Genomic DNA, 19,057 nt, shown 5'->3' with positions numbered 1-19,057 from the left:
TTTACCCCCCAGCAAGCTGGGTACTCATTTTACCGACCTCGGAAGGATGGAAGGCTGAGTCAACCTTGAGCCGGCTGCTGGGATTGAACTCCCAGCCTCATGGGCAAAGCTTTCAGATGGCTGCCTTACCACTCTGCGCCACAAGAGGCTCTATTAAGTATTTATACACATATAAAAAGTTCATAGATTTTTATTGCATAACAATGCTCTTAATACATTTTAATCTATTTCAGATTGTTTACTACCTTATAGTCTCCATTATTCATCACATGAGTGCACTTAAATATTAGACCACTGAAGAAGACCCCAAGGGTTGAAACATGTTTGATTACCTGTTTCTTGTCATTTTATCCATGAGGATTTGTGCAATGGTGCTTGATATATGTTGATGTTTTTAAGTTTTATATGTGCACATGTATTGAAATAAATATTTGCATTTTAATATTTAATACCTATTCTGCTGCTGTTCAACCTTTTAGGTTCCTAGCTTGGAACTGGAATAAGCATTGTTTGTCTTTAAGGTACCACTGGACTACTAGTTTAGTTTGAAGGTATCTCGAGTTCTTTCTCTTCTCTGTTGTTGTTGTTGTTGTTGTTGTTAGGTGCGAAGTAGTGTCCGACCCATCGCGACCCCATGTACAATGATCCTCCAGGCCTTCCTGTCCTCTGCCATTCCCCAGAGTCCATTTAATCTCACATTCTCTTCTCTAGGGCATCCATTAACCTAAACCTGTCTTCTCATTCCATATACCAGATAATATATTGTTGCAAGAGATATTACTCCCTCTTCTATTACAGGTTCTAGCCTTCAAAAGCTACAAAAGCCAAGCTAAGCTACTAGTGCACTACCTGGCCCTGGAATACCAAGCCACAGTGATCCATGCAACAGTCACCTCTAGACTGGACTTCTTGATCCAGAAACTACAGCTGGTCCAAAATGCAGTGGCCAACTTAAAAAGAAAGTACAAGACAGGAAAAATACAATCATTCTAGGCAAATCTAGAAGACAGATCTTTGGATCATCAGAATTTTGACTGCTTACCTCTTCTGGTACAATAGTTAGTGGATATTTGTCCTCAGATAGGAAATTGAAGATGACCCACACTTTAAAAGCATCATCATCAGTAAGAAACAAAGTACTCCTTGGGAGGTTCTTTTTGGCACACAGTGTCCAACACATTTTATTAAATTCAACTTTGTCAAAGTTTCCTTGAACCTAGACAAAAAAAAAACCCGACATAACTTCATATACTAGTAAACGTAGCATGAATACACCTGTGGAAACAGAACAGTTTACACAAAATGAAAGATAAAGTTTATTTTAGGCCTCTCTAGATAAGATGTTCCAAGTTGTAGCACCAAGGCCCTACATCTTTGCCACTCACTTTCTGCCCCACTGTAAGTAACAATTGCTGCGTTATGTGCACTTGAGTGAGAGTGATCTCTCCCTCTCTCTTCTATACTTAAAATGCTACTAGTACTTTAAGACTACAAGCAGGAGGCAAAAACCATGCATGTAGTCAGCACTGCTCTGTGCTTAACACAAATGACTGAAGAGAGAAGGTACCTGCAAAGGCTGTGTTAAATCCATGAGTTCAGGAACACAGAGACACTGGAATAGTTGCAGCTCTTTATTGGTGAAGGCACATGATAGAAGTGGTACAAGTGACACCAAGACTTCACTGAGTTACCCCCTCAAAAACTTTATAATATATACAGACACATAACAATGAATCCACCCACGGCTGCGGGTGATCGGACACAGGACAGTTTGAATGGACTGCATCTCTAAAGCAGTGGTCTCCAACCCCTGGGCCGTGGCTATCAAGCTGCATGTTGTTGACAACAGTGGCAGCAGAGCGGGCAATGGATGAGATGTCATAGTTAGACAAGGGCATCATCAGCTGCAAGCACAACTAGAGTGGTATTTTTTGCTTCCCTAAACAGCCAGCAAGAGTTTGGGCAATCGGAGGCACTGGGGGCGTGACTGGCACAGCAGGCTTTGGCGATGTGCCCTTTTCCCACAAGCTTTGCACAGCATATCTCAGAAACAGCATGTGCAATGCATGTGCAGCCCACCACAGCTGGTGTAGGAGTTTATGGCATGTGAGCCGGTACAGCGAGGCTTTACACCAGCCATGTTAGTGTTGTCGACTTGTCTTCCTTGCTGGACTCAGTGGACAAGATAACCTTGTGGTGTACAGTGGCCGGATGAGGGCAGTGATGCAACCATTGACTGTGGCCACAGACCTCCTTTGTGTTGCAGATGACTGTTTCAGCAGAGAAAGCCTCAGCCAGCGCCACCTGGAACTCAGTGCTGGATGCACTCATCTCTGAGGCCACAGACTAGCTGGTCCTGAAGCATCTCTTCCATGTCATCGAAGGTGCAAAATCTGGCCACACTCCGGAGGGCCGCTGTGAACTCAACACCGTGAACTGCCTTCATTCTAGACACGCTGGTAGAATGTGTAGGGGCTCACAACAATTCACAGCTTTGGGCTGAGGTACTTGTCCAGCTTCGCAATAACTTCGCTGAAGGTGATAGTCTCAAGGCTAGCGAGCGCACACAGATCCCACGTGAGCTCCAAGGTAGCCGTACCACACATGCTCAAGAACGTATTGCGCTGGATTTGCTGGTCCATGACAGAATTAGCAGGGAAGTGGCACTTAATCACCTGGACATAAGCCTCCCACTTGGCTGGTTGGCTCAGGTCAAAGGGTTCAAGGTGAGCCTTGCCGGCCATGTCAATTTCCATGATACTGAACCTGGCTCCTTCCCTGAAGGTCAAGCACTGAGCCAAAAGTGATTTCAGCCGCTTGTCTGAAGACAGGCCTCTTTAGTGAGTGATTTCAGCAGTTTGTCTCCCCTTGGAAGGCAGGGCTCCGCAGCAGCAGGGATTGCAGGAGATGGTCACTTACTAGCACAGCATGCCTAGGGTTGCAATCCCACCTTCATCTGCAGTGTTAGATCGGTGGGTTCAAAGGAAGCCATGGCACGCTGGGAGTTCAATTTGGATCAGTTCCTACTATGCTAAGATTACAATAAAGAACTGATTGAACTCCCAGTGTGCCATGGCTTCCTTTGAACCCACCGATCTAACACTGGCTTCAGACACAGCCCTGCCTAACTTCCTTAGGCCTACAGGAGACTGATCTTTTAAGTATAAAAAGCAAGCTATGCAAAGATGCTAATGTGGCCGTGAAAGGTCTGCATCCCACTGCTATATCCCTTGTGCTCCCAGTACCAGGCTATGTTCATTTCTGGAAAGTCTCTAACTCAGTCCTGTGCATGATCCTTTAAACAGGAATAAAACCATGCACTTTTAGGCCATTACTTGATTTATGACAACTAAGTTTTAATCAAGGGTATTAGCAATTCAAAATCCATAAAAATAAAAGAGAAGTTTGCAGCTATTCGCTTCCTTGGCCAAGCTGCCAAGGAATTGGGCACAATTCCATGTTCTTTCAGTTCATCAATGCAGACTTTGTGGCAGGGCAACTCACTCTCCCTCTATGCTAGATAAATAATTCATTTGCAGTCAGGAGCACAAGAGGAACTATTCTGGAAGCTTGACCAATTTGGTCAGTGAGATTTACATAGGAGAAATGAAGCAGGATAAGAGATTTCCTGTTGAGCCAAGAGCACATTGTTTTCTTGCACAGATTGTCACTATTACTCACAGGAAAACAACTGGTGCCCTTTTCACAAATTACTCCCAGTTTGAAATAAAAACAATGCATTGAACACAGGCAGGAAAAGTTTCTAGTCTTCAACCCCCAAAAAAGCAGCGAGAAGAATATCTCCAACACTTGGCAAAGTGTTACTTCAATTTGCTTTACAAATTGTCACCTTTCAGTATTTGAGAAATGCTAACAAAAGGATTAATTCTAAAATTACTGGCATGCAAGTGGTCCCACTAACAAAAATAGCTTTCAGACAAGTGCCCAATGCACCAAGTAGCTCATGTACAGAAAGCAGTTTGTGAACGCTAATCATGAAGAGGGGCAAAGCTCAGTGAAGGAGCACGTGCCTTGCATGCAGAAGGTCTCAGGTTCATCCTCAGCATCACTCGTTAATAAGAGGGCATTGTTAGCAAGGCTGAGAAAGACATTCACCTGAGACTTGAAAAGAAAAATAGATGGGAAGAGAGCATAGCTTTGCAGTGTATATTCTTTGTACACAGAATGTCCCAGAATTAGTCCCTGGCAATTACAACTATTTTTTAACTAGAGGATCTCAGGCAGCAAAGTAGAAAATACTGAACTAAATGGACCAGTGACTGGGCTAAGAAGGTGGCAACTTTATACCCTCAATCACTATTGGGCAAAGGGGAAACCCATTTATTTCCCATGATGCATCATCAGTTGACACCAACTGTGTGGGAGAAGAGATGTTGTGAAAAGACAATACTACTTCTCTTTTCTTGAAATCTAAGATAAGAAATCCATGATAATTAAGGCCACCAAACTGGCTGTACTCACCACATTCATCACTATGCTTCACAACAGCCAGAAAATACTCAAGCAACACAGATAAAATTAAGCATGCAAGCCTGAACTATAAGTCATGTTGCAAAACAAGGAAGCTCACTGTTGTTGGGCTTTCCCCCTCATAACCTGTAGCTTTTCTGAGAAAAATAAGTTTCGGTGCCAGTAAATGGTAATTAATCCATTTGTATCTTACTCCCCAAACTGTGCTATGCATATTGGGGGGGGGGAGGGTTTGTAAAGAGATATTCATTTTCTTCTTAGGTATCAAATTAGTAATAAAAGTTTCAACATCAGACCATCAGGTAGTTGTCGCCTGTCTCAGATCCTTTTCTCTGGGCTACAATAAATTCATGGGATAGATTCCAACTAGAATTTCCACCTGCACAAAGGAGAAAGCAATTTTCAACCATTCCCCTCTCCCCCGGAAAATCTGACCCCCCCCCACACACACACACACACAATCTATTCCTGGGAGTCCTCCATCCCCCAGAGCTGTGCTTCTGTGGACACTTCAGGATGCAGCAGGAGAAGAAGCTAAAGAAGGCACACTTCTGCAGGTGGAAGCCCTTCTGTCCATACATGCAGCAGCCGACCTCCATTTTAAGGACTGCCTTGTACACTGAAGAACTTAATTAGTACCTTCTTGTGCAGCAGCACCACTCCCTGATTCATCAAGGAAGTCCATGCTTACATTCTGGAATTGAGAATCAATGCCTCTGCAACAGACAGTGGCTTTAAAAAAGCAGCAGCCAAAGGTTGGGCTGCCTGCACCATTTTGCTCCCACATATAATTTCATCTCGGCCTACAACTGCTATATAATTTTAACAAACCACAGAATATATAGGTAAATGAAAAGGGTACCTTTTCCAAGATGAATCTGTTTAAATAAGGCATATAACCCTGATTGGAAACAGGCCCTTCATCATCATCTCTAAAATGCTCTTCCAGAGCTACTGGGTCATGTGGAACGTTCAGCAGGGTACACAAGTTATGAGAAAGGACCTAAAAATTGAAAGACAAAAGGTCAATGAGAATGCAACAACATTTAGTAAAATCATGTAAGATATTGTTGGTTACCATAAAGTCACATAAATCAGGTAATTTGAAAAGTATCATAGAATCACAGAATCATAGAGTTGGAAGGGGCCATACAGGCCATCTAGTCCAACCCCCTGCTCAATGCAGGATTAGCCCTAAGCATCCTAAAGCATCCAAGAAAAGTGTGCATCCAACCTTTGCTTGAAGGCTGCCAGTGAGGGGGAGCTCACCACCTCCTTAGGCAGCCTATTCCACTGCTGAACTACTCTGACTGTGAAAAATTTTTCTTGATATCTAGCCTACAACAACAACAACTCTTTGAGTGCGGTTCTCTAACCAATTCCCTATCCACCCAACTATCTGAAAATCCAGATTGCAGTCCTTCAACTTATCCATCAGAACATCATGGGGAACCTTGTCAAAAGCTTTACTAAAATCCAAGTAAATGACATCAACCGAATTTCCCTGATCCAGCAAACCTGTTACTTGGTCAAAAAAGGAAACTAGGTTGGTCTGGCAGGACCTGTTGGAGACAAATCCATGCTGACTTCCTTGGATCACCAAATTGTCCTCCAGATGTTTGCAGATCGCTCCCTTTAATATCTGCTCCATTATCTTCCCCACAACAGAGGTCAGACTCACTGGTCTGTAGTTTCCTGGGTCATCCTTCCTCCCTTTTTTGAAGATCGGAATAACGTTTGCTCTTTTCCAGATTTATGATTTATTTTGGTAAAGAAAATGTGCATTTGCAATGTCACTTCCAAAAGCATATAGAAAAAAATCAAAGCTAAGTGGATGTCATCACTTTTGTATAGAAAAAGTGATATAAGAAGGGAAGTTTGGGTCCCTGGCTACTCTCTCAGGAAGATCAGCAACATTCACAAGTTGGGACATGCAATGGAAGAATAAGAGGGTTTGCTTTATGCTCTGAATCTAATGCTACTTGCAGTACATGACCTGAACTTTAAACATTTTGGTGTTCATGCAGGGAAAGCTGCAGCACTGCACACAGGACTAGTCTAAAGGTGAGCAAGTCCACTCATATCCCTGCTTGAAAGTGAAACACGGTTGCAAAAGTAGAGCATCATTTGGACTTCATTTACCTCATCCCAAGCTAGTTACCCTTCCTTTGTTCTCTGCTTCCTAGACATCACTACCTTTTTTTAAATGGAAGTTTGCATTTTAATTTATTTCTCCATTTAACAAGGTCCGATACAAATGTATGTATTTATCAATACAACAGCAAATGATACTGATCACAGCCCCCCAATGTTGTCAACTCATTGAGCCCCCTCCAAATGACATTGACACTCGGATGCTGTACTGCAATTAAGGTTGGGCTCTTTGGCGCCCAAAGTGCCCAACCCTAATTGTGATGCAGCCATTTTTAAAGTGTGATGTGGTAAATCCAGAAAACTGGATTTACCACCTTCTATTGTGTGAATAAGAGGTAAGTGGTGAGCAAACAGGGGTAAGAACACATGGAGGAGGAAACGTGCTATAGTCTCCTGAGCGCTGTCCTGCCCTCTCTGCTTGCTTACCATCTCCTGCCATCTTCATCTCCAGTCATCCTAAGTAACCGCTGCCGCTATGGACATTTTGCTACCCAAGCTGCCAGAACCCCTTCTGCTTCTCTTCTCCCCACCCCACCGGTCCGTCCACCTGCCACTCAGCCTTCCCCATTTGCCTTGTCCTCTTCCTCCACGAGCATTTCTGAAGCGTGGGCACCACCTCCACTGCCTCCCCGCCCGCAACACATGCATACATGATTCCCCGCAAGACCTCACCGCTGCTGCTGCCACCTCCCCTACATGCTTCCCTGCAAGGTGTGTGTGTAGGAGAGGCGGCGGCAGTGAGGCCTCATAGGGAAGTGTGTGTGTGCATGTTCAGGGGGAAGCAGTAGTGCCCATACTTAAGGAGTGCTTATGAAGGAAGAGGCCAAGGCGAGTTGGGAAGGCTGAGTGGCAGGCAGACGGAACTGGTGGGGGGGGGAGAAGAGGAGCAGAATGGGTCGGGGTTTGACAGCTTGGGCGGTGAGATGGTGGTTACTTAGGACAACTGGAGATAAAGATGCCAGTTGAACTAATGCAGGGTTGGGAATCTGCCTCCCTCACCCTGCTGTTGTTGTTGTTGCTGTCCTTTCTCTTGCGTGGCAATGCATATTAATTGCCACACAGAGGTTTCAATTTTTAAAAAAAATCATGCTCAGGGGGACTTTGGAGGCACCCAAACCTCTGATTGTTTGCCTCCATTGATTGACAGGCTGAGGAGCAGTGACTAAAAGAGATTGTTGCTCTGGCTAATGCATTTTTCCCTGCCTGTCAGAAGGGGGAAACTCAAGAAGCTGTGGCAGGGTATGGAGGGGAGAAATGGCTGAATATATTATAACACAATTAAGGGTAGGAGACATCACGAGATTTTGCCCCCACGTGCGGAACTGGTTCTGGTGCCTCTACCTCAAACTCCCACCTCCTCAAACCGTGGAATATATGGAAAGGGAAAATTCTGGTCCCTTTACATTGCATGACTGAATTGCTCCGAGATTGCAGTTTGGTCATTCAGCCAAAGCTGATTCGGGCAGTTTTAGAGTGGAAGGTTGATTCAGACCAGATTAGTCCAAAAATCTGTCCTAATAAAAACAGAGATGTGGGTACTACCCAAATCGATTTTCACATAGCTATTGGTACCACACTTTCACTCATATTGGTTGTAGACACATTTTCCCCTATAAACTTGAAGGAGCCAAAACAGTTATCAGAGATCAAGAAATATCCTTTCAGAATGATTTTATATTCCACCCCCTTTCACTGAGCTGGTTCTCACAAACATAATTACAGTGGTATACCTTTGCCTCAATAATATCACATCAGATGAAGACTCAATTGACTGCTCCCCATGACAAAATCATATTCTGTTTAAAATAGTGATTTTTTCCCAGAGCAAGGCCATTTATATATACGATTTGTGGATGCAGAGAGGCAGTAAAGGTGCTAAAATAACCAGTTCAGTTACAGTCTGATCTAACCAGTGTTGTTGTTGTGCAAGCTCACCTGAGTCAATGGGTTTAGATTGGAGTAACTCTGCACAATCAGTGAATTTCTTCACTAGCACTCCAGAACAATCTGACCGAGGTGCCTCATAACAATATCAAAACAAACTAAAACCATATTGAATCATTAGATTAGCAATCCCCCATTAAAACCCACAGCCGCACATACATAATGAAATCAGCACAGTGATCAACCTAAGTCTATAAGAAGCTACTTTGCTACTAACCAGTGAACAAAGACCTTATGACATCCAAAGTGGTACATCCTCAAAGGAGCTAGTTCTGTCTCTGAGAAGCCACTTTTTCCCATGTATGGAACTTTTCTAGAATTTATTAGCACAGCACCTGCTAGGTAATACCTAAGATCCATTTCCTTTCTCTCACCAAAATTATTTTGGTGAGATTTTCTGGCCACAGGAACTTGACCTGAAGAAACTTCTGAAGCTGAAAACTAGGTAAAAACTGTACAACCCCACAGATTTATCCCTGGATTACCAAACACTGCTGGATTCACAATATAACAGGATGGGTTTTGATGTTCAGTGAATGTACTTGCTAGGATTAAAGTTACAGAAACACATCCAGTATTTGTTCATTTCATGGCAAACCTTTCATTTAGTTAATAAATGATCATAAGAAAACAAGTTTCTTACACAAGAAAATTAACTATTCTTTCTTAAACCAGAGAGCATAAGAAATGTACAATTGATTTCAAGAATTAACATACTTCCTTTGACCTACAAGGGCTTTAGGGAAAGGCTCAGTTTGGGTCAGATGCCAACTTATCAAAATGACATGCTTTGTATCAAAGTTACCAAGAATTAGGATCTTAATTAAGAGGTACATTCCTACTTAATGTAGCAAATTATACATCCTAAAACTGCCATAGTACTAAGGGAAAGCGGAAGTTTTCAGACTGTAGTTCATAAACTGAATTCGATATCCATGAGGAGTTCTATGAACATGAGCAGGAAAGTGACAAAGAGAGTCACAACTAGTAGCATTTAAACCATGTGACTCAGAACTGCTACAAAGGATCGTGGCACTGACAGCAGTGAAGGAAGGAGCAGCAGCATTTACAGGTAAACAAACAGCAGGTGGGCACTTCTGCCCTGAATAAAATTGGTAAGAGAGTGAAAGAGATTCCATATGTATGTGCCGTCAAGTAACACAACTCATAATCGATTTATGACAAAATCAGAAGAGGAGCTTCTAAGGCAAGAGAGAAGCAATGGTGGTTTGCCACTGCCATCCTCTGCAGAGTCTTCCTTGGAGGTCTCCCTTCCAAAGACAGACCCTGCATAGCTACCAAGATCTGACAAGATTGGGCCAAAATATGCCACCTTTTCTCTCCAAAATAGGTCAAACAAGATTAAATGAAAGCTGCATATTTCAATACTCTGCCAATCGTTTCACTAAAACTGCCAAGGACTTATGGCCCAGGAATCAACAGACTTTTATAAAATTTACTTTGAGTATTCATTTGATTTTTAAAAAGCAGTTGATCCAGACTTTAAAAGGCTCCTTGTAGTACAGAGCTACTGTCAAACATGAAGCAGCTTTTTACCAATTACTATCACTCTAGCATTCACACAGTTGCTAAGCAGTTGCTTAGCATAAAAGCTTTTGCAGGCACATTTCACAAATCTAGCTTTGTGTCAGAACCAGTCTTTTTCCAACATGCTGCATCCAGTTAAAGAGTCTCTAGTTGCAACTAGTGAAACTGGGAGATTCTGTCTTCCCAGTCAATCACCAGTTGCACCTCAAGTCTTCCCCCACACACATACATACAGATTGGTCTCCCCTTCTAATCTCTCCTTCCTAAATCACTAAGAAGAAGAGTTGGTTCTTATATGCCACTTTTCTCTACCCAAAGGAGGCTCAAAGCAGTTTACAGTAGCCTTCCCTTTCCTCTCCCCACAACAGACACCCTGTGAGGTAGGTGAGGCTGAGAGAGCCCTGATATCACTGCTCGGCCAGAACAGCCTTATCAGTGCTGTGGTGAGCCCAAGGTGGTTGCATGTGGGAGAGTGCAGAATCGAACCTGGCATGCCAGATTAGAAGTCTGCATTCCTAACTACTACGCCAAACTGGCCAGCTCCCTATTTCACTGTTCCTCTCTCCACAAAGGACTCTCTGAGGCTCCACTCTATGGCAACAGGGGAACATGGACCAGACATAACCACAACATTCCTACTGCAAGAAGCAAATAGTACATTAAAGCACAGAAAGTCTTTATTTCACCCCCATAGTTCTCATACATACTATGATACTGGCCATACTGACATCACAGTAACTTATTTTTGGAGATGGAAGGACTCCAGTTTGAAAAGCCTTAAAAATCAGTAACATGACTTACCCGGGATTGAAACGAATGCTGTCCTTAACAGGTCAAATGGACAGCCAACCCCCAAAGGGGGAATTATATGTTTTAGAAAATACATTCTGTAATCTTCAGTCAAAGAATCTCACAAAACAATTTCATTTCTAACCATTTCATTCATTCCATGAACTGCTGTCATAATGACAAATCTCCCATAAACCTAATGCATTGAAAGATGTATTGTCTTAAAATAACTCTGCTTGCATGACAGAGTCATCAACCGTCCAACATTTTATCACTGTCCAACTTCCTCCTCTTTGTCTGGAAAGCCTTACCTCATTGGCTGTAGTTCCAGCCTGATGAGCAGGAGCTAAGAGGGAGAGTGGAGGGTCTGGGACCATGGGCTGGTGTGGGGAAGGAGCCCCTGCCAGGGGGAGGGAGCCCCAGCCAGCACTCCCACCACCCCGAGCAGCTCCAGTCACAGCCTTGCCATGCCTTGGTAGAGCTGCCAGGGCAGTGGGAGAAAGAACGGACTGCACCCCAACACCTCCCCCCTGCCCATTGCAGGCCTTGATGGGCCTTTTGGGGACAGTGAGGGAATGAGAGAAGTCCCCCCCCCAGTGCTCCTCGCCTCACCCCAAGAAGGCCCACTGAGGCTTCTCCAGGCCTTGCCTGACCTGCCCAGGGTGGCAGGGGGGGGGGGGGGCTAGCATCCATTGTATTCAGAGACAATTGACTTTTCTGCTAGTAATTATTTTGACCCATATCTCTGTGAGAGTTTGAAACTTTTACATGCAACATAAATGTTTACAAAGAAAAGGCAACATTTTTTTATACAAGGTAGCTATGAAGTCTATAATAAGCAAGCTATAATCACATCCAGAAATAGATGCACTGTGATTCTGCTGTTCTGCAAGTTTTGCATTGCAGCAGAAAGACAATAGCTAACACAATATTTATTCTAAAGGTATTATTAAAGAAAAAAACTAAACAGATCTGGAACAGTGTAACCTTGACCAAGAAACCCCTCAACCCTCACTAAATATCTAGGAGTCAATAAACTGCAGGATTTTTTCTTTAAGGGCTATCAATATAAAAAGCAGGGAGCAGACCGACACTGCAGTTGCAAGACGTGCCTCCTGCTCACCATGCTATTCAGAGTGGCTTTGAACATGAAGCATGCAGAGAAAAGAGGAAGCTATTGCACATGCTACACCATAATGCCCACATGCTCCCCCCCCCCCTCTCTCTGCAAACAGGCCAAATTGTGCACTGTACTGCTGAAGGGCAGAAGGAAAAAGAAATATAAGAATCTATTTTGGACATTTCCAAGAAATAGAAGGCATTATTCCATAATCCCCCTTAGTTTCCATTACAAGAACCACAGTTTTTGAATCAGGATTAAACGTTGCTAAAATCGTGTTGCCTCTCTATCTCTGTCACCCTTGCCTTAAGAAGTTCTTTTGCCTTGTTGTATCCCAAGGCCAAAACAAATTGATAAGAGATGTCATAAGAGCCCAACATTTAGTCAGTGCGGTTTGCCATGGTGCAGTATAAGAATCTATTAATATTAAGTTTGTCAGACCCTTCTGATGGAAAAAGAGTTTAACCAGAAATTGAATGCGGTTAGCCAAAGCCTAGACTGGACACTGATTATTCCTGTCTCAATCCTAACCATTATGTTTGAGATGTTATTTGGTAGCTGCAGGATTGCTCTCAGAAATTTACATCAAACTTTTTCTGCACAGTCCAAATTACTTGATATACTTATTGGTGCTTGAAAGAACAGTTGTTGTCAAGGCCTTGGCCTTAAAGATGTTTATTGCAGCTGGGATATAACATCCTCCTTTCTGCCAAAAAATGTTTGAACTGCACCCAAGCTTTTCTGGGCACTTTAAGTTTTTAATATGAGCAGATCTTGCCTGTATTGCCTAGAATATAAAACCAATATATTTCTACTGTTGGACCTGCTCTATCATGGTTCCATTTAGCCTCCATATAGGGAGTTTTGGTTTCCTGGCACACACCGTAACTTTGGTATTTTCATTGTTAATCACTAGGCAACAGAAGTTCTATTCTCAGGACTATGGGTGTCCTAGAAAATATGGATAGGTCATCAGCATAAACTAACCCTGGAATATGTTTATCCCCAATTTTTGTCTGATGGAAATTTAGGCTCTTGTCATTACAAGCGATACAATTTATAAAGAAATTAAATAACAAATAATAGGGAGGCCAGGATACAGTTTGACTCCATTTCCTGACTTTATTGTGTTTGTAACATTGTAAGGCCTTGGGGACTGCATTTGACTCTGATGGTCATATTTCTATACAGAGCTTTTACTTTTTTTAAGTAGTTGCGTATCAATAGATGACTTATCTAATGTAGCTCAAAACTAATTTCCGTTTATGGAATCAAACACAGATTTGAAATTGATAAAGGCAATGTAAAGGGAAGTCTCTGAGTTTGAGGAATGTTTTGCCATCAGATGCCATACTTAATTCACATTATGAACCTTGAATATAGAAGATCTTTTACCCTGCTTTGGCATAACACCCTACCCTTGGCTGATTTGATTTATTTGGCTACCAACTGCAGACTGTGAATCTGAGAAGGAGCATGTCTTGTTTGAGTGTAAATTTTAATAACCAAATTTGACCAGGAGTATTAACAACAAGGCTTACTGAGTGTGCTTGAGGAAACAACAGCTTCAACTTTTACTATTTAAACACAAATAAAGATCTTACATTAAATATTGATATATTTGCCTGGCTGGCTACTGTGATCAGGAAGAAATGGTTTATTAGTCTGTAAGCACTGAAACAAGAAAAATCTGTATGATCTTAAAATGGTTCCTTTTAGCCTATGATAGATAAGACTGAGAGATGTTATTTTATAAAGTCTTAACCTCCTTTTAGTCATTTTTATTAATACTTTATAAATGTTACATCTCATGATGATAAAGTTAGATTCCTTCTATTTGTAAATGTTCTGTTTGTTATCTGTATTATGCTTCTACTATGACTACAGGCCTATGACTGCGAATAAATGACTGACTGATTAAACATTGCCACCGCAAATCACGAACAACCTCTAGCAAGAAATACAATCAAGTAGATCAAAGTACATCTCAGGAACACCTGGAAGGGTATGAAAACGCATGAATTCTACAGAGAAAAGTTTGTAAGCATTCATGTTCCCTCTTGTCTCTCCTCAGCAGAACCAGGATCCACAAACTGTGTGTGTGCAATGTTAAGACCACTCCTCAGAGCATATGCACAAAAAAAAAGAAGAAATGCAGCATCTTGACTACTACTCCTGTTTATACCCCAATACAAGAGCAGTATAGGATTTCTGTCTCCCGTTGGCAGGATTTACACTGAGATGGAATAGAGCCAGTTCTTTTGTTGTTGTTTTTCTTTTTTGCATGCTTGAGTGTTGTAGACCACTAGAGTAGCTGAAAGCACCAGGCCTGACAAATAAGTGAGAGGTGCCAAGACTGATACATTTGTTCATGGTGCAATAGATTGTCTGGTTTCTTACATACAAAATATAAATATGGAAGAATTGCTGCAGCAAAATGTATTAATTAGCTCCATTACAATTGTGCCTGACAGCCCCAGTCATGGCCTGGGATAATCCAGATGACATTCTGTACATCTACAGAGAGGAAAGAGACTGACCCTCACAATGGGCAATTATGGTTCATCTGAAGAGACACCACAGCAGAATCCTATGTCCAACTACAGGCTAGTTTTGACACTGCATCCTTGGAGCTGATGTGGAATATGTGCCCTGCACAAAACAATCACATTACTGTGCAGTTACACAGAGCTAACACCAATTTACAGTCAACAAACCAGCTGGGTCTCACCTTGTCCCCCCCCCTCCCCAAGTACCCACAGAAATGTACATCGTTTTATCAATTCTTTTCAATTCTCTAAGGATCCATCCAAACACAGACTGAGACATAACTTCAACAGCACCAACTAAGAAAAATACCGAGACAAGATTCTGTCTACTTAAATCGACAGTCTCATAAGGGTGTAACTGTTTAGAACTGCGCGGTCAGCAGAGAAATCCCCCTTCTCTGTTACCATGAGCTGTTACTGTCCATTCCCCAGAAACCTCCTTGAACTAATAAGAAGCGGGTTTTCTATGTCTAGGCCCGGGAAGCAGGAAACAGCCCAGATCCCCTAACTGCAAGAGCTGAACTGAATGTCTCCTGGTCCGAGGAGAATCACAACCTCCCCCACCCCTCTCGTTCATTCGAAATCCGTCCGCTGGGTTTCTCTGAGCTCGAGAGGGGGGCGAGAAAATCAGCCCGCTGAGGCGAACTTTCCGCCTTCCCCCGCAGCTCTTGAAGGCGCCAGGGCTCTTCAGCGGGTCCCTAGCCCGGACCAGACACCCCTGCTCGACGAGGAAGTCTGCGCCCCGCCAGCCTCCTAAGCCTTCCTCCTCCGACTCGTCGGCGCGCCCGGACTGGAAGGAGTTTCCAGCGCGCTCCTCCAGAAAGGAGAAGCGTCTCCACCAGGAGGGGGAAGGGGAGGCGGCAGAAGCAGCCGCTGGGGGTCCTTCCCGAGGGAGCGCTGCGGCACTTGCCTTGAGCTGGGACTTGGACACTTTCCCGCTCTTGTCCAGGTCGAGGGCGGTGAAGGCGTGCCAGATGGGCTTCAGCAGCTCTTCCTTCAGGCTCCCCATGACCCTCCAGCTGCAGCTCCGCTGTGCCGCCGCCGCCGCCGTCGCCGCTTCAATCTCTGCCTCCCCGTGAGGTGGCAGCGACAGCCGCAGCTGTGTGACCCAGGCCTCGCTCGGCCTTTCCAGCCCAGAAGACCACGCCCAGCAGACGGCGCGGCGCTTCGGGCCCGGCCTCCCGTAGGAAGCTAGCGCCCGGCAGCCTGTAGGCTGCGCTGCTCGTTACCAGCGGCCCGGCTCTCCACCTCGAGCTGCGGCTTTCTCCCGAGTCTCCCTGCCTAGGCTGAAGGGAGCGGGATGTCGGGTGGCTTCGACAGAGAAGGGACTAAAATCTGGAACTGCAATGCTAACAAGAAATCGAGGATTAGCCTAGTAACGAGAGAGAATATCTCTCCTCAATCCTGAGCTTTTTTCCTGATCAAATGCACTTGGAAGTAGGTCCTATTGATTTCAGTGAGACTTAAATCCTTGTTACTACGCTTAAAATTTCCCCTTACAACAGCAAACTCAGGACATGAAGCCCATGTGATCTAGGTTTTTCATATTACCTGATTCTTACAAGTGGGGATTGAACCTGGGACCTTCTGAATGGATAGTGGATGAGCTAGGACCCTCTACAAAGATGCAAAAGGAACTTCCGTGAGATTAAATTAAAGTCTGCACAGAAGTATTATTCTACTGGGGGGGGGGGGGAGCTGAATCTACACTGATCCTCTAGTTTTGATCACCAAATACCATTCAGTATCAAATGACATCTCAAAGCCAGGCTCCTCATGAATTCATATGGCTTTTGCATTAGCACAAAATTAAACTACCTTCATTAGTAGATCATTTTGTGGCACCATGGTGGCACAAAACATAGTTCCAAATTATAGATCCTCATGGATGCTCATGATTTTCACCCCAAATTTTTATTGCCCTCCCCAGAGGCTCAGGGACTATCAAATCATGTATCACATCCATAGTCAAATATTACACCAGAAAAATCACAGATCCATTGCTTCATGTTGCTACCACAGTGCAAAATTGTGATCCTGAAGAACAAAAACTCATGCATCCTCAATTTTTACATTGCCCCAATTACACACCATGTTCATGGCCACAGACTACATGACAAAAAATAATGCATCCACTGCTTCATGGCACTGCCATGGTGCAAAAATATGGTTCCAAAACACAGATCCTCAGGGATGCTCAGGATTTTCTATGTTTGGGCATCCCAAATTCATTATCCAATCACATACATAGATAACACAGATAACACAACAAAAATCACAAATCTGTTGCTTCAACATCAAATCATATAACGACCTTTTGTGTCACAAAAAAGACATGAGTCTACCTTTTCATGGTACTACAATGGATCTAAAACATTGGTCTAAAGTACCAGATGTTCATGTTGGTTGTTCCCAGCCTCAGAGAAGTGAGCCTGGCCTCAACCAGAGCCAGGGCCTTTTCAACCCTGGCTCCAGCCTGGTGGAATGAGCTACCGACAGAGATCAAGGACCTTTCGGAGATCCCAAAGTTCTGAACGGTCTGCAAACCAGCATTCTTCCGCCAGGCATTTGGTTGAGGCCAAGGCTGTACTCTTACCATCTGAACAGGGACCCTTGCCTAACACCCTGCCTGGGCTTCTGCCTGAGCCATTTTCCTCTCATTAAAACCAAGCCAATTATTTTTATACCTTAAACAGCTTTAACATCAGATGTTTTAACTGATGGGGCAACTGTAATAGTATTTTAGTTTAATTTTAAGATTTTAAATGTTTTATTGTACAAAATTATTCCTCTTGTTGTAAGCTGCCCCAAGACCTTTCTTGGAGAGGGGCAACCTAGAAATCCATCCAAGGAATAAATTGGGGTTTACCCCAAACTCATTAGGAAATCTCATACCACTTCCATGTCCACAGAATGAGTCACAAAGAACACAAATCCTAGTCTTTGTGGTACTCCCATGGTACAAGCACTGCATCAGATATTTGGATCCTTACGATTATTAAGTAGACCTTATTACACACTGCATTTTGGAATGTAAAGATTGTGAGGACCAACAGTTTTTCTACAAATTTCTGTGGTTTGGTAATACCATAATATTCCAAATAATGTTTTCCCAGTGGCAGGAGGCAACATCAAGGGAAGGCATCTGTGTTCTGTTATTGGATCTCCAGGGAAATTGTTTTTTGCACTGTATTAGAAAGGAAGCTGGTCCTTGGTCTGATTCAGCAGAGCTTTACTTAGGTTCTAGTTTTGTATTTATTATGTATTCTTAAGGTTAAAAATGAAATAAGCTGGACAAGAAGGCAGTTACTATAGCAACCCACACTCCCACCAAAAATGGCATTCCCATGGCCCATTCATATTCTAATGGTTTGCCTTTCTCCCTGAGATTTATGGTGGATTACAAAATTGTGTATGTGAAGAGGGAAATCAATAAGGATGAAACAGTCAAGGTAAAGGTAAAGGTATCCCCTGTGCAAGCACCGAGTCATGTCTGACCCTTGGGGTGACGCCCTCTAGCGTTTTCATGGCAGACTCAATACGGGGTGGTTTGCCAGTGCCTTCCCCAGTCATTACCGTTTACCCCCCAGCAAGCTGGGTACTCATTTTACCGACCTCAGAAGGATGGAAGGCTGAGTCAACCCTGAGCCGGCTGCTGGGATCAAACTCCCAGCCTCATGGGCAAAGCTTTCAGACGGCTGCCTTACCACTCTGCGCCACAAGAGGCTCAAACAGTCAAAGAGATACCATAAATGTGACAACTGGAGTAAAAGAAATTAGAAAACAATGTCGTACAAGCAAGATAGTACATACTCTAAGCAGCACAATAAATCCTAACACTATTCCCTTTATAAAAGTTCCCTCTTGACCAGTCTCATTTATTAATCTTATTTCCTTTAAACAAAATAACCTCTTGTGAGCACAAAGGGTTCAGTCAGCTATCATGGCTAAGAGATGCTAATGGGCTATAGATAGAGCAGCTCTTGCACATGAGGTTGAAGTTGGCCTAGAATATAAATGTGAACCTGCTCAGTTTCTCTTCTGCATCCTGCCCTGTATAATTAGCATGCTTGTAGTGCAAGCAGTGCAAAAGAAGATCAGATGTGTGTTTTTAGTGTCAAATATTAAAATAGTCCATATTTCCTGGGAGTGCTCTATGTCTGTTGAGATGGACAGGCATCCTTAGTCTTCATGAAGTACTTTCACAAGGTGCTTTAAAGCTGATGGTGATTACTACTTCAGTGGCAATTATTACTGTGAATTCATTAATACAGTGAATTACTGTGAATTCATTAATACAAATCACTATCTAATAGTTAAGCATTGGGTACCAAGGTAAATGATGAAAGGCAGCATAAGCTAAGGTTACTAGATGGACTCTTTTTAGAGGACGTGGCGTCTCTTTTGATGCCTATCCTCTTTTGGGCTCTTTTTAAGTTGGGAGGCTGAGCCTGTTTTGCCT

General features: G+C 43.3%; 1 protein-coding gene across 1 annotated transcript in view; it reads right to left on the bottom strand.

Annotated features, from left to right (window-relative positions):
• SWAP70 (switching B cell complex subunit SWAP70) overlaps positions 1-15,737 on the bottom strand; it is a 39,543-nt gene extending 23,806 nt beyond the window's left edge. The window contains exons 1-3 of the mRNA XM_077321781.1: positions 15,506-15,737; positions 5,354-5,494; positions 1,043-1,216 (exon numbers count right to left, since the gene is read on the bottom strand). Coding sequence (XP_077177896.1) covers positions 1,043-1,216; positions 5,354-5,494; positions 15,506-15,604 — 414 coding nt within the window. The 5' untranslated portion in view covers positions 15,605-15,737. The remainder of the gene's footprint in view (positions 1-1,042; positions 1,217-5,353; positions 5,495-15,505) is intronic.
• Positions 15,738-19,057: the final 3,320 nt, after the last annotated feature.

The sequence above is a fragment of the Paroedura picta genome, chromosome 2 (assembly GCF_049243985.1).
Source record: "Paroedura picta isolate Pp20150507F chromosome 2, Ppicta_v3.0, whole genome shotgun sequence".
Lineage (NCBI taxonomy): Eukaryota > Metazoa > Chordata > Lepidosauria > Squamata > Gekkonidae > Paroedura > Paroedura picta.
This window is presented reverse-complemented; position numbering and strand designations above follow the sequence as displayed.